The 16606-nt window shown below is 45.2% G+C and overlaps 1 protein-coding gene across 1 annotated transcript in view; it reads right to left on the bottom strand.

The window, feature by feature from the left end:
• Positions 1 to 6384: 6384 nt before the first annotated feature.
• The window catches only part of ush2a (Usher syndrome 2A (autosomal recessive, mild)), a gene marked incomplete at both ends in the record, with an annotated part of 168128 nt that continues 157906 nt past the window's right edge, over positions 6385 to 16606 (bottom strand). The window contains 12 exon segments of the mRNA XM_079997229.1: positions 6385 to 6474; positions 7121 to 7318; positions 8407 to 8475; positions 9257 to 9344; positions 9495 to 9636; positions 10375 to 10458; positions 11250 to 11426; positions 11565 to 11663; positions 13334 to 13452; positions 13578 to 13723; positions 14164 to 14256; positions 14366 to 14572. Of these exon segments, the coding sequence (XP_079853355.1) occupies positions 6385 to 6474; positions 7121 to 7318; positions 8407 to 8475; positions 9257 to 9344; positions 9495 to 9636; positions 10375 to 10458; positions 11250 to 11426; positions 11565 to 11663; positions 13334 to 13452; positions 13578 to 13723; positions 14164 to 14256; positions 14366 to 14572 (1512 nt within the window).

Genomic DNA, 16606 nt, shown 5'->3' with positions numbered 1-16606 from the left:
TTGTCAATCGGCCGCATGGTGCAACCGTGGCAGCTACTCAGTCCCGTTAACGTCGGTCGGTTACGGAAGCGACGGAAGTCGCAGCAGACCGTCAGGATAACGTTAAAACCATTTTGCAGCCCCGCTCCGCTGACACGGAAACGTTTTGGGGAATGTAAGACTGAATCAGGGTAAACTCGGTCGACAGCTCGATTGCAGCTGAGAAATGCAAAGATAACCGGTGGAATTAGGAAACCACAGTAGATATCAACTCAAAAAGCACTCGGTACGAGCCTCAGGCTGATTTCTGTTGTTCCCCCCAATTTGACTCCTGACGCCTCGTAACTAACGTTACCAAAACGGCATTTTGGAACATGAAATGTGGTCATGCTGCAGTTTTTAAACTCAGAACAGCCTTTTCGACAGCTGCGTGTTGGAACAGAGGGATGATGTGTTTTTGTGTTGGTTGGGAAACTCAGACCTGGAACACAGCAGCTTTCTGTTTTTGTTGTTGTATTACTTTTTGGCCGAGATTTCATATTATTTTCATATTCTTGTTCTTCTTATGAAAAGCATATATATGTGTGTGTGTGTGTATATATATATATATATATATATATATATATATATATATATATATATATATATATATATATATATATATATATACATATATATATATTTATTTTGCCAGCTTTAATTCACTAACAGTGTATGTGTGCCTGTTAAAATTCAGTCCAGTGTGTTTTTCGCTTTTCACTGTGGTATTTGTGCGTTGGACAGCACGCTGTTGTGGACCTTCCCCAAACCTTCTACCACTACATCACTTTAGTACTAGCAGTTATACTACATCACTTTAGTACTACTACATCACTTTAGTACTAGCAGTAACACTACATCACTTTAGTACTAGCAGTTATACTATATCACTTTAGTACGAGCAGTAACACTACATCACATTAGTACTAGCAGTAACACTACATCACTTAAGTACTAGCAGTTATACTACATCACTTTAGTACTACTACATCACCTTAGTACTAGCAGTAACACTACATCCCTTTAGAACTAGCAGGCATACTACATCACTTTAATACTAGCAGTTACACTACATCACTTTAGTACTAGCAGTTATACTACATCACTTTAGTACTATTACATCACCTTAGTACTAGCAGTCACACTACATCACTTCAGAACTAGAAGTCATACTACATCACTTTAGTACTAGCAGTTACACTACATCACTTTAGTACTAGCAGTTATACTACATCACTTTAGTACTATTACATCACCTTAGTACTAGCAGTCACACTACATCACTTCAGAACTAGAAGTCATACTACATCACTTTAGTACTAGCAGTCACGCTACATCACTTTAGTACTGGCAGTTATACTACATCACTTTAGTACTAGCAGTCATACTACACTTTAGAACTAGCAGTCATACTACATCACTTTAATACTAGCAGTCACGCTACATCACTTTAGTACTGGCAGTTATACTACATCACTTTAATACTAGCAGTCACGCTACATCACTTTAGTACTGGCAGTTATACTACATCACTTTAGTACGAGCAGTCACGCTACATCACTTAAGTACTGGCAGTTATACTACATCACTTTAGTACGAGCAGTCACGCTACATCACTTAAGTACTGGCAGTTATACTACATCACTTTAGTACGAGCTGTCACGCTACATCACTTTAGTACGGGCAGTTATACTACATCACTTTAGAACTAGCAGTCACGCTACATCACTTTAATACTAGCAGTTATACTACATCACTTTAGTACGAGCAGTCACGCTACATCACTTTAGTACTAGTAGTTACACTACATCACTTTAGAACTAGCAGTCATACTACATCACTTTAATACTAGCAGTTATACTACATCACTTTAGAACTAGCAGTCATACTACATCACTTTAATACTAGCAGTTATACTACATCACTTTAGAACTAGCAGTCATACTACATCACTTTAGAACTGGCAGTTATACTACATCACTTTAATACTAGCAGTCATACTACATCACTTTAGCACTGGCAGTTATACTACATCACTTTAGTACGAGCTGTCACGCTCCATCACTTTAGTACTGGCAGTTATACTACATCACTTTAGAACTAGCAGTCACGCTACATCACTTTAAGAATCCTCCGTTGGAATGTTTTTGTGTCTTGTTGTGGAGGTGAAACCGTCACAGTGCCTTATTTAAATCACTACGGACTCGGTGGTCGTTAGAGGAACTGACCAAAGGCTTGTGAAGACGCAGCAGGTTGTCCAATACGACCTGTTTGATTCGCCAAGGAACAGACGAGAGAGATGCTTTTGGTGGCGTAATAAACAGGATGGAACGGCTCGGTACGTTGGAACAAAACGAGGCCGAAGAGAAAATGAGATCTCTGTTAAGTGGAACTGGACTAGAGCGATGGGCAGATGTTACTTAATCAATCCGCAGTGAATGAATCATCATCTACGTTAGTGACTGTGGGAGCGACTGACTATTCCTTCATCATGGCTGTACTGCATGAGCCCATGTCTGTGTTTGGGCTTCATCTTTGGCTGCTAAAGTTCAGTAGTAAAAGGAGTCTTAGAGGAGGAGTAGAATGCGGGGAGCACGCAAGGCGCCGTCTTTATGGACGAGGAAACAACAACACGAAAGTCGATGAGTACTGTGGACTCTGTTTACTGCTACTACTGCTACTGTTTATTTCGGGTTATTGGGGCGGAAAGCTGAGCTTCAATGGCTGTCGTTTAGGATTGTTTTAGTCTCTGACAAAGGTGTTTTGCAATCGTTGTTTTGGGTGCAACGTGCTCAAAACATTGCTGCGTCGGTGGTGGGGGAAAAAAAAAAAAAAAAGATGAATTATTGTTCGGCGGGCGACACATCGCGCTGAGATCTTCACATTCAGTCTTTTTTTAGCTGAAATGATGAACGAAGGTCGTTGACTGTACAAATATGTAAATCTTCATATCAAAACGGATTTATATGAAATGTAGACTGACATAATGAAAACAACATCCTAATACTGGATGGATGCATTGGATGTTTGTGTGTCATTTCACCTTTTTGTCTATAACCTATTGTTTATATTCACATATAGCCTATATTGATCTTATCATGCAATTGGACCTAACTGCATTTGCACTCGCACTATTAAGACTAAAATTATAAAGCAACGAGCTCAAGCGTCTCATGTCCGTCCATTTTGTAACATGGCCGCCCTTAACCGTTTTTCTCTGGCTACGTTTACATTATCTCAGCCAGACTTCAGCGAGCTGAGGAACGTATAAACAATGTTTTATTGGCCCTGTTTTCAATGTGTTGCTTATTTGAAATCGGAGGCGTAAATGGAAAAAAAAATACAATAAAAATCTTTCAGCGTGTAAAAGAAAGACAGATGTCAGAAAACTTTAAAATGACAGAAGAAAAGGCATTGTAATATTTTGTATGCTGACATAAAATGTGTTTTTTTAAATTGTATTATTTTTTTTTTTACATGCTGACAAATTCACTCTGGAAGCCTTCAGGTCACCTGGAAGCAGTCTTGACTGTTTGTTTTGACTTGTCTGCAATGGAGCCTCCCATATTTATGAGGCCGAGTACTTTGATCCAGTTTGTCCCTCGGAATAAATCAACGCGGATGAACCTGCGACGATTTGAAAATAGTTTTTGAACACAAAGACGGCCGGGATAATGTGAATGGTCCGTGACCTCTTTGACAACGCAACAAAGATGCCCAATGTGAAATGATCTTTACACTGAGCCTTTCGTCATTTTAGAGCTCCTTAAACTCTTGTCTCCGTTTAAAAGGAAATATGCTTGTATGTGGTTGGATAATTCGCCAAGGTATATTTTTTGGTTTTCTTTACAAGTCAACAATTTTTGGGCATCTTTGTGCGTATGTGCATGTATGTATGCATTTTTCTTTACGCTAGTAACCTTCCCAATCAGCCTTTCAGGCCGTCTCCTCTCTGAGACAGTGTGGGTTGCGTCGTGATTTATGAGTTTAATAAAGCCCTGCCTGTGTGTGTGCGTACGTGTGCCCGTGCGCTCCCTCCGTGGCTGACAGTGGCTGCGAAAAGTGGCTGCGAACGTTTTAGCGGCGACCTTGTCAGGACGCTCGCCTTAAGTGAGGGCACGCCTGTTGGTGCCACTTTTAGAAACGCGAACCCGCCCCCGCGTCCCCCCGCGAGGGACTCGGGAGGCCAAACCTTATGACCGCCGCGCAGCTCTGACGAGCCAATCACGGCGCTCGTCCGCGGCTCCCCGCACACCGCCGCTGGCTTTTACACTTTTTCTTTTAAACACGACGAGCTCCGGAACGCCCGAAGCGCCGTCGTCGTTTCCTTATTTAGGGACAGAAAGTAATGAAAACAAAACAAACTGATTTGATTCCTGTATGTATACTTTGTGGTGCGAATTCTGAAGACAAATGACAGATTCATACTGTTCCTCATTTGCCATCTATGTCCAACCAATATATACTTTTGCCATCAAATTACATTCGGGCCTGACACTACAGCATAACTGAAGTGAGAGATTTCCGCGCGTTCTTCTGGATGTTAATGGATTTTGTGTTACTGTGTGTTCAATGTATTCATACATTGGAATTTGGATTTCATCAGAATGCAGGCCAGACCTGAAGATGAAGCGTGTGTGTGCGTGTGTCTGTGTCTGTGTGTGTGTGTGTGTGTGTTTTTGAGGTGTTGCTTCTGTGTACTGACGTCTCCTTTGTTTTGCTGGAGTAAAACAATGTTAACCTGTTGAACATGTCATGCATTTTTCTTTACCGCACTACTTCATTTTGTGTCTTCCAAACTTCTTTTGTTTGCCATATTTCATTTTTACAGAGCCAAAGACAAGGTGAACTAATGGTTCTGTTAGATGTATCGGGCATGCCGTCATAGCCATAACACTCAGCTTTCTATTCAGTAGATATAGGGATTTCTAAAGGCATCAGAAACAGGACGTTTCTTTGAAGTGGTGATCTTTACTTTGTCCAACTCCCGTGGAGACCCCATAGTTTTGATTTGCCGGCACTTTTCATCCACATCTAGGTGAATTAGTTAAAGCAGCCTCGCAAGTTGCGCTCAGTAAACTGTCGATATGGATGAACATCCACAGAAAAGGAAGAGCACCCTGGGACGAAAAAAACATTAAGTGACCAAGAAAGAATTGGATAAAAAAAAAAATCAATGCTTTCAAAAGGGAGGTAAACCCAGATGTTGGGGGGGGGGGAAGCCCCAAGAACTGTGTTGGATGCACGACAGACCTTTATGTCGTGATATGATCGATATGTTACTTCCATTTCAGATGACAGGTAAAGGTCACGCCCGTGAAACATTTAATTACGAGTTTGAAAGTGAAGAAAATACGAGAGCAGTCGTGAAAATATTTCCAGGAGGAATCCGTCCGTAATTTTATATTTTCCATGGCAAACATATAAACCCACACACATCATCTATAAATAACAGTTTGTATGACATTCATAAATACTGTAATACTGCCGATGTAAAAAAAAAAAAAAAAAAAAAAAAAAGAAGATTTACAACAATACACTGGATTCAAATCTTGTACAACAAACCAACACAAAAGCATCATCACACACAGGAGTTGAACAGCGTCACGAGGAGAACCTCTGATCAGTATCTGCTCCACGTTTCCTCTTAAACCCTCGTCCCAATGTAAACAGAAGCTTTCCTCTACACAAGCGAGCGAAGAAGCCAGATGAGACGTTTCCTTCTCAAATCATTTAAGAGGTTGTTGATTACGGAGGCTGAAATGTACGCAACAGCTTACATATAAACACACACACATATATATATATGGATGCGTGTATAGTAAGGGACTAGAGCTGACACCCAGAATAAAAAGATCTCTTGTTGGCGTTTTTAAGGTCGGTAAACTTACCATCACACACACACGGACGTGGCTGCATTTCCCAGCCACGACGACGACGACAGGCAAAACAGAATTGGCATTGAGATTCATGGTACAAAACCAAGACCAAACAAGCGGTGCTGCTGCTGCTGCTATCAGAAATGTTGCCGTCACTCCTGCACGTCTACCAGGCACAGATACAAGATATTAGACATTTCAAATATTAGGGTCCACGACGGTAGAAACTATAACCGTGAGCACTTCAACCGCAGTTCAGTTTTTGTTAAAGTAACCACAACTGACGTCTTACTACTGAAAGTACACACAGATCCCTGCTATGAAACAACAAATACTGTAACAACACACTCCCTACGGTTCAGGAAAGCAGCCTCGTGATAAACACTCTAACTACTTATGGCTGTGAGCGTTAAGATCGGGCGGCGGAGGTGAGGGCGTGACGCCGAGGCACACATACACCTCAGATCGCCTGCGGCGGGCGGAGGCGTCACAGGTGGGTGTCGGTGAACATGGTGTGTTCCTTCCTCACGGAGCTGAAGGCCTTGATGGCGTCCACAAAGTCGTCTTCCTCCACGTACTGAAAGAAAGAGGACAACGCCACAACGTCACTGACACCGCTGCCTCCTCTGAGCGACGGGGACCCGGTGCAGCAGATGCGGGTCGTCAGGGACGACGGTGGGCGCTGAGGACGGGGGGCAGGGCGGAGGGCGGAAGACGCCCATCATGCCCGGGCCGTTCAGTCTAACCATCCAGTTCGGTGACGTTGCTGACTGTTGCTGTTAACAGTGAAACTAGAATCCAAATAGTCACCATTCTCTAATGGCTCATATATGAAATATCAACCATTTTATTGGGGACTCCCTGGGCGTCGCCCTGGCCCCACGTTGAGAACCACTGGTCTAGTCTGAGGAGTATAATGTTAAATGGCAAAACATTTTCAAGGGAGCTTGAAAAAGGCCTCGGAAGGAAAGTCTTCACAACTAACTCGCCGCTACAGTATATTATGAGTGGATTGGTATTGATCGCTTCCATTTATCGACCATCTCCAAGGCGCCATGACTGGACCTGTGGTCGGCAAAGACATTTCCCCCCCTGTTTTCGCTTGAGGTCTTAAAAATCAAATCGCAGCATTCTTGCTCTCCAGGCGGAGAGGCGAGGTGCATCCTTTCTACACAGTTGTATTTATTCTTAAAAATCTCCCCGCCGAGCATCTCCATCCTCACCAGTCCAGAGTCGTGTGCCTGGGGGTGGTCCCAGCCTCCCTCCTCCATCAGCGACTTCTTGTCAATCAGCTGGCTGACGCTGCGGTGCAAGGAATGCTGGGAGTAGGCGTGGCCCAGGTCCGGCGGGCTTGGAACCCTGAGGACGGTCATGGGGCTGAAGCGTGAGCCGCTGCCGACGATCCTGGAGTCTGCCAGAGCCTGGAGGGAGAGATCACCGTCACCACAGGAGGAGAAGGAAGGCGGAGCGTCCAAATCCAGCTGAACAACAGTCGTTTTAAACGTGCGCTTGATCGCCATGCGTTCATATCAGAGCGTCACCTGACTTTATGGCTTTGATTATTTCTATGAAGGAGACGAAAAACGACTGGATTATTAAATGGACAAAAATGAATCAAAGCCAGTGGTTTCCTCGGCAAAACTTTGGGAATTCAAGTTCAGTTGTGCCCCCCCCCCCCCCCGCCTCCAGCTTTGATTCATCTTTTTTTTTTTTAATCGATACAAGCACAGAACTCACAAGACCAACACGCTCCCTTCTCCTCCCCAAACCAGAGTCAGATGTGAAGATGACACCGTCAGGCCCCAACTGCAGTGCGACAGCGCTAATTAAAGGACGGCGTCTACGGGGGCTCGGCTGGTGGACCCCCCCCCCCCACCGCAGCCTTGCACTGAGCTGACACAGCACGCAGCCCGTCACCATCTCAGTGCGGGGCACACCGGGGGGGGGGCAGACGGACAAAAAGACGCTTTGTTTGCTGTTGTTTTTTTTCCTCAATAACGAGCAACTATCTCAAAAGTTAAGGTTGAAAAGACGCCCGCACCCCAACAAAAACGGAATCCTTTTGTCCACACGCTCCACATCCGTGCCAGACCCACAAAACGTACCGTCCGATTCTCAAAGTTAAGCCCGTTATAGCACTTCCATTCAACCTAATCTCTGGCAAAGGTTTGTCTCTGTCTGCCTTCATGCCTTCGTGTTTGGGTGAAAAGGGGGACTTTGGGGCCCCGTCGATGGGACTTTTCCGGCTCCGGCCGCCGTTTGACCTGCGGCCCCTGAAGCAGAACGTGAAAATGTGACCATCGCATCATGCACCGCTTTCAAGGATTTGAAGACATGCAAGCGATTAGGCATGCTTGGGCTCATGTCTCGCGCACGCACGCCACACACACACACACGCACACCTGCAATAACAACCCCACAAACCAAGCTTGCACAACAACAGCACACATGCATGGACGCATACGGTAGAGGAATCGAACCGCCCATGCAAAACCGAGGGGTCCCATACCTCCGTGTACACGGTGTAGCTTTTAAGTGCAACGTTGCCGATCTCGACACAGTCTGCCACTGTTTCAAACTGCCAGGGGACAGTAAAGTAGAGTTTTAGCTTTTAACAGGAAGCACGAGGCAGAGAGGCAACTCTTACTGTGGCGGCGGGACGGTCGGGGAGGAGCACAGAGCTGGGACGGTGTTTACAACACAACTCAGGATAAGGCCTCTGGAAGAGAGGGCGAGAGAGAGCGAGCGAGAGAGCATGGATGGACATGGAGAGAAAGGAAACAGACAGGGGGAAGATGACAGACAGATGGACAGAGATAAGAAAAATACACACGGGAGAACGAGAGGCTTGGAAAGATCAACAAAGAGGAAGGCGGTAAGAAAATATTTAAACGAGTAAACGTGTTTGAGTGAAACGATGAAAAACGTGAGGAGAAACAGATGAAGCTCAGAGTTGTTGGAATCACGCTGTCAGTTGTCAGGAGGAACTTCAGGAAAAGGAAAATTAGGTTGCTACCTTTTAATAATGATTTGGGATTTCACCAGCGCTGTACAGTACAGCATGTGTAAGGCAACTCACTTTGAACAATAGGAACAATAACATATTTAAGGAATTATAAAAGGTGTTTAACGCAGTGATCTCCAATGTTACTTTAACTCCCTCTAGTGGTACAGAACCGAACTGCACAGTGAAATGTTATTTTTCACACACACACACGCACACACGCACACACACACACAATTACTTGATGCCATATAAAAGACAAATATCAGTCTCTTCTAATATATATATATATATATTTTAATTTTTTTTTTCAATTTAATGAATGAATTATTTTTTTTATCCAGCAGTGTGTTACCATGTATGTCTCTCCTCCCCCGTGTCTGCTCTTCTGCAAAGTGACCAGAGGAGGGCGCTCTCTGGCAGAGGGAGTCTTCCTCAAGGCCCTGGTGGAAGTAAAAACTCACTCAGTCGTTCCCACTTGTGTGTGTAAGTTTGTGGAATTTTTCCATTTTCCGCGGCTCAAGCCTTACGCTTTCTACTCTTCCTCACTATATACTATGACAGTTCCACCACATATCTGACGCAGGACTTACCTGTGCAGGACCAGCCCCAGCAGGATCGCCAGCAGGAACAGACCCAGTAGCGCCAGCAACAAGATGAACCAGAGCTCAGAGTAGACGGGCGCTGCTGACATGCTCACTCCCTGCTTCCCCCCTTCGGTAGGTTCAACCGGACCTGGAGACGTGCGTGTGTGTGTGTGTGTGTGTGCGTTGGGCCAAAGTAGTGTTCAGGATAGGAAATTTGAAGGTCATACTATTTCCAAACTAAAATTAAAAAAAAAACAAAAAAAAAAAAAACAGGGTCAACCCGCTAAAAATAGCCGATTGACACTTTTCCCATTGCCAGGAGAAATGCATTTTTTTTTCTGGCGCGTCACGAACACGTGGGAAAAGGGGCTTTTCGTGGTGCCGGTGTGATTGGGAACAAAACATCGAGGAGACAGATACTCCATGCTGCCGGTGCGCGCAGCGGTCCTTCGGCGGCGGGAGGCGGGGACCAGCTTGGGGCGATGCTGGAGCTCCCGGCGGGGGGCCTGAGGGTTCTCCGCTGTGATCACCACACTCACAACATTTGACGGTCCCCCACGCGTAAAAAAAAAAAAACCAAAAACTTCTGATTTTGGATTGTAAATGGGATATGAAATGATGGAATGATACACGGATATTCCTGTCTATTTATGTGACAGCGTCCAGAATTTCAACGCGCGCCGCATCGCAACGGTAAAGGGTCATTTGTACCGGGACTGAGACCCGGGTTTTTCCTTTCCCACTGGTGACAAATGCCAAATGTTAGCGAGTGTAAGCGGGTTTTTGGTGCAGAAAAAGGTGTTGGATTGGATTTGGAGTTCAAATTGAGACACCTGTGTGTGTGTGTGTGTGTGTGTGTGTGTGTGTGTGTGTGCACGTCACCCACCTAGACCTGTGGCAGGGCTGTATCTGATGGTTGGCGTGCTGGCACTACCAGTGTCTGTGGTACATGTCACCTGAAAAGACAGAGCTAAAAGAGAGAGAATTCCTGTTTATTTCCTGTTTATTTGAGTACGGAGTTCAGTCTGCTTACTTTACCCCAATTGTTGTCTATTGTTATTTTTTCATATTTCTATATTTTCTTTTTGTACTCTAATAATGTCACTTACTTGTGTTGCTACTATTTATCTGCACTGTGGCATTTCATTGCGAACATGACGCGTGTTGTGATATTATGCATTGACACACCTTTTGAATTATTGAATGACTGAATAAAAAATAAAATGAATAAAAAGATAATAAATAATTCAGATATTTTAAATGTAAATGCCCACATAAGCCCATCATTGTTATGTATTGTGCATTAGACCTTGGCCTATGGAATCCTATGGAACAGGTCTCCCAGTTGCGTTTGCGTGGGTGGATTTATCTGTTATCTTTATGAACCCTCGTCTGACTATTAACCTTTTTAACCCCCGCCCGGCGATCGGAAATCTGTTAGCTTGACCAGTCTGCGCAAACATTCACGTGGGTATCTTACTATCTGACAACGTGATATAAACATGATATAGATCGGGGCACTCTGCTTAATTCAGCGTTTTGACCTTTTACATGTCATTGCTTGTCTGGAGAATCACGTCGCTCTGCGACGCCGAACACAAACCGTTAACGTGCCGGAACGTGATTTAGGACATGGAAGTCCAACAGGAGGGTGCAGTGTGAACGTAGGCCACACACGCAGATGCCGAAATGTTATAATACAGTTTAAATCTGTTTAGACGGTGTTGGGTGCCTGGTGCTTTATCTCCTGTGTGGCCTCACTCTTCTGTGAGGTGCGTGGCATGTGGAGGGAGCTGTGGAAGCCGGCGTAGATCCTCAGCTGGCTCTCCGTCACGCCGTACTCCCTGAGGGGCCCGTTGAGGGAGAAGGAGCCGCCCCAGTCCAACCACACCAATGTCACGTTGCTTCCCACCGAGAAGGGAGACACGTACTGGGGGGCTGAGGAGATGCGGAACAAGAAGGTAAAGAGGAGGGTTCAGATGGAGGGATGGATTTCACTGGGACCCTTGGGAAGTTACTCTTTCACACCAGCGATGAGGGCGGAGCTAGGTATAAAAGTAGAGCAGGGGCTCGTACCCTCTGTGAGCGTGGTGACGGCCGTCCAGTTGGAGGCGGTGCTGCCCATGTTGTTGAAGCAGGCGGCTCGGAGCTCGTAGCTCGAGTACGGCTGCAGACCTGGTTGACGCACAAAGTCAAAAAAAATATATCTCCCATATCTGTTTATTACCATTTTTAATAACTGAGTTTACACTGTTAAAGATCACTCTGGGACTGTAACTCCCATCACCATCTTACGCAGGGGTCTCAAACCCAAAATGTCTGTGTTTTTTTTGTTTATACCGCTCATAATTCAATTGCCTAATATTTTGTCTGTTAAAAATGGACTCGCAATCATAATTGTATTTTCTATTTTGTTCTGTTCTCTATTCTGAAAACATTCGCTGGATGAATTATAATTTAGATGATTAAAGATTAATTTGCAGGTCACATTATATATATATATATATATATATATATATATGGCAGCAAGTGAACAGTCAGTTCTTGAAGTTGATGTGATGGAAGCAGGAAAAATGGGCAAGCGTAAGGATCTGAGGGACACTGACCCAACAACAGGTCTTGAGGGGTGTTCCCAAAAGTGGTCCAAGGAAGGACAACCAGTGAACCAGCGACAGGGTCATGGGCGCTCAAGACTCATTAATGCACGTGGGGAGTGAAGTCGAGACCGTCTGGTCCAATCCCACAGAAGAGCTACTGTAGCACAAATTGGTGAAAAAGTTAATGCTGCTATGATAGAAAGATGTCAGAACACATAGTTCAGCACAGCTTGCTGTGTATGGGGCTGTGTAGCTGCAGACCAGTCAGAGTGCCCATGCTGACCCCTGTCCACTGCAGAAAGCGCCTACAATGGGCACGTGAGCCACAGAACTGGACCATGGAGCAATGGAAGAAGGTGGCCTGGGCTGATGAATCACATTTTCTTTTAAATCATGACGATGGTGAGTGTGCGTCTTTTACCTGGGGAAGAGATGGCACCAGGATGCACTATGGGAAGAAGACAAGCCAACAGAGGCAGTGTGATGATCTGGGCAATGTCCTGCTGGGAAACCTTGGCTCCTGGCATTCATGTGGACGTTGACACGTACTGTACCACCTACCTAAACATTGTTGCAGACCAAGAACAGCCCTTCTTGGCAACGGTATTCCCTGATGGCAGTGATAATTGAACAGGATAATGCCTCCTGCCACACTGCAAAAAATGTTCAGGAATGGGTTGAGGGACATGACAAAGAGTTCAAGGTGTTGACTTGGCCTCCAAATTCCCCAGATCTCAAACCCATCGAGCATCTGTGGGATGTGCTGAAACAACAAGCCCGATCCATGGGGGCCCCACCTCGCAACTTACAGGACTTAAAGGATCTGCTGCTAACGTCTTGGTGCCAGATACCACAGGACACCTTCAGAGGTCTTGTGGAGTCCGTGCCTCCACGGGTCAGAGCTGTTTTGGCGGCACGAGGGGGAGCTACACAATATTAGTGGTGGTTTTAAAGTTGTGGCTGATCGGTGTATGTATATATATATATATATATATATATATATATAGATAGATAGATAGATAGATAGATAGATAGATAGATAGATATATTGTCTTGCTAATATAGTATATTATAGTTTGACACCCTTGCTCTAATGTGGCCCTATAATGTGTTGCACTACGTCCTACAAATGTTTTCTGGAGTTTGGTTGATATTTATTTTATATAATGTACCTGTACATATACATCATAGATTTAATAATAATAGAAAGATGAAGACGAAGACAAAGAATTGCTTGTATAGACTCACCTGTCAGATTGTAGCTCAGTCCCTTGCCAAAGAAGCACGTTTCTATTGGTCCTTCCAGGCAGGGAAAGGCCACAGGCTGCTGGGGCTGAGGGCAGGAGGACCTGACATGCAGCTCACAGCTGGACGGCGAGGGAGTCAGATTCAATTAAATTGGTTTGTCTATAGATGACAGAGTTCCCAGAGAGTCAGGCCATCCACAGACCATACGTGTCCAGTCCGCATCCATTCCCTCTTTAACTCCTACCTTTCGATGACTCCGTTGGGCGCCAGGGGCTCATCCCACTCCAGCTGAGCCGAGCGGGAGGTGAGGGTCAGGGGGCGAGGAGGGGGCTGGTGGGCGGGCGGAGCGGCCAGGGTACGGAGCTCCGCCAGCGGACCTTTGCTGCAACACTGCAACGGGTTTACAAACGGAAATGTTAAAAGGTACAAACAGCACTTTGGGAATTTTTGGTTAGCGGCCATCAGGACACAAAAGCTGTAGCGTGTCCTGCTCCTGACTCGTCACTTTGACCCTGAACTGAGAAACATGGCAGCAGTTCCGAAACAACAGCTCAGCCATGGGATAATAACTTACTGCTCGTAACATGCCGTCGATTTGCCAGCGTTTGCGAATTGTGAACCACACCTGATGGTGTACAATCAGGATCATTTCATAGAAATTCTGCCTCTCATCATCTATGGTCTCATTTTACATTGTCAGTTATACAGACGGACAAATGGCGTCTTTTAGTGTCGTTGTTGTCCTGGATCTATCTTTGACAGCATATCGCAAATACACAGAGCGCCGCAGGTAGAAAGCAGCTATCAAAGTGTTTTTTTTTTCATGGCACCTGATAACAGGTGCAGGCCTCCACTCCCACCCAGTACAGTGTGTAGGGCCTCAGTGTGTGGACCGTCTGCTGACGGGACGTGCCCTCCGAGAGCTACAGAAGGAAAAGCAGAGACACAAGGGAGAAAGTGAGGGGAACGAGTTTTTTTTTTTTTTTTTCTAATCTTTTATTTATTTATTTATTGTCAGATTTGACTTATTACCAGAATGTACGTGTTGTTGTCATGTGAAAACACCCTGTAGAGGCTGATGATCCCATTGGGCTGCGTCGGGGGAGGGATGTCCACTACTGCCGATGTTGCCAGGACATGTGGGAAGGCTGGCAGGCCGACACCCTCGGGGGGGGCCGGTCCGGTTCTTCCATTGGCCCATGGACTGGCACAGTGCCCAGCAGAGTTTACCGCCCAGACCTGTTAATCACAAAGTATAAATCTAGAGCCGTGCTCCTCCCCCACATCCAAACCCGATGAATGTATCATTCAGTCAAGCTCCAAAGAATATAGATGTAATTGATAGATACGTCCGTGAACACACGTTCAATACACAATTCAAGTCGCAGCATTTACAGTCTTGCTGTGCTGACATCTTCCGAATCTTTTCAAACTAACCACATCTGCATTTTTTTATTTCCTCAAAAACTTGCCTATAGTGCCATTTTGGAGGTTTTTGTGAACCCTCACAAAAGCCCCCATTAGTTACCCTTCACACCCCTCACAAGAAACAGGATATAAGTCAATCCATTGGTCCATCCATCAAAATCATCATCAGCAATGAGAACAAAACCTTTTTACAATGCAACCCCACACTAACATTTCTGCATGACAATTACTTTTCACCTTCATCAAGGAGTAACACACACACAAGCAGACACACACACACACACACACACACACACACACACACACACACACACACACACACACACACACACACACACACACACACACACACACACACACACACACACTCACAACAAATGCACACACACACACAAAGTAATCTTATTTGCGTGCTTGTGTTGGGTCTAATTAGAGGGTGTACACAGCACAGGGTCAGGCAGGGTTGAGATTTGCATGTGTAAGTCATCTGTAGCCTGTCAGAAGTAGTGCAGGAGGCAGATGGATGAGCCTTGTGTTAAATGTGTGCAAGTGTGTGTGTAAGTTTGTAAGTTTGGGATCAGGTTATGTCTGTGTGTGTGTGTGTGTGTGTGTGTGTGTGTGTGTGTGTGTGTGTGCGCACGCATATGTGCGTGTGTGTGTGTGTGTGTGTGTGTGTGTGTGTGAGAAGAGTGAAATTAACCTCAATAATAGTCAATTAGGCCGTGATCAATCAGACTGATTGATCTAAGTGACAGACCAGATGGACTAAGATGGGAGGGGCGAGGAAGAAGGTGAGAGAAAGAGGTGGGGAGCGAAGGAGGATGGTAGAGAGAAAGAGGCGACGGAGGAGGAGAAATACTACGATGAAGGAAGAAGTGGTGGAGGGACGGATGGGGCGGAGCAGGCGAGCAGAAAAGGAAGGGAGTAAACAATGGAGGGAAGTGTGTGTGTGTGTGTGTACATTGATGGAGGGATGCTCTAATGGAAAGCAGGAGAAATTAGCAGAGAAATAGCTGAGCTACCAAAAGAAGAAAAGGAGTGACATGAGAGAAGGAGAGAAAAAAAAAAAAAAGAGATAAAAGTGAAATAAAAAAGCAAAGAGTGAGAGACAGTGTTCAAATACAGAAAGTCAAAGAGGGACTAAAGAGAAGGATGGACAGAGGGATAATGGAGGGATGAAGACTTAGGAACAGTAAACAGCATGCTGTCAGGGGTCAAGTGGAAGTTTGGAGTTCTGTACAGGGGTGTGTGTGTGTGTGTGTGTGTGTGTGTGTGTGTGTGTGTGTGTGTGTGTGTGTGTGAGAGAGAGAGAGAGAGAAACAAGGGAGAAACAGATATTTGACTCATTCCGATATTTGACGCGGTCATCACTAAAATCCCTTCTGATTAGAATATCTACCAAATTGAAACCATCTGTACATGATAACTAAATGATCGGGTAAATTTGGGGAGTTCTGAGTGACGGCTGGCAATGTTTGAGGTGTCTCACCAAACCCCCTTCAAAACTGGGGAAAGTTTAACAGTCACCTTAATAGTGTCTTCCAAAACCGTAACATTGAGTGAAAGGAAAGGACTTTCTGCAAAATTGTCCCCTGACTTACAGCTTAAAACTGCCACCGCAAAAATTTAGCACCAGCAGCAACAGAGCTTACCCGGCAACAGACGCCCCCCCCCCCCCTTTACTTCCATGGCAACACGGTATATGCTTTTAGTATGACACAACCCTGTACCGTGCTAGCTGATTAAGAGGGTTCTCCCAAATCCCCAGAACAGATAGAAGTGGTTCAAAGTTAAACTTGGTGCAGATCACCTTGCCCTTGGTCCGGCGTTGGGGGGGTGGGGGCA

Source organism: Zeus faber, assembly GCF_960531495.2.
Source record: "Zeus faber genome assembly, chromosome: 3".
Classification (NCBI taxonomy): Eukaryota; Metazoa; Chordata; class Actinopteri; order Zeiformes; family Zeidae; genus Zeus; species Zeus faber.
The sequence above is the reverse complement of the archived record's forward strand: the minus strand, read 5'-3'. Positions and strand labels throughout refer to the sequence as shown.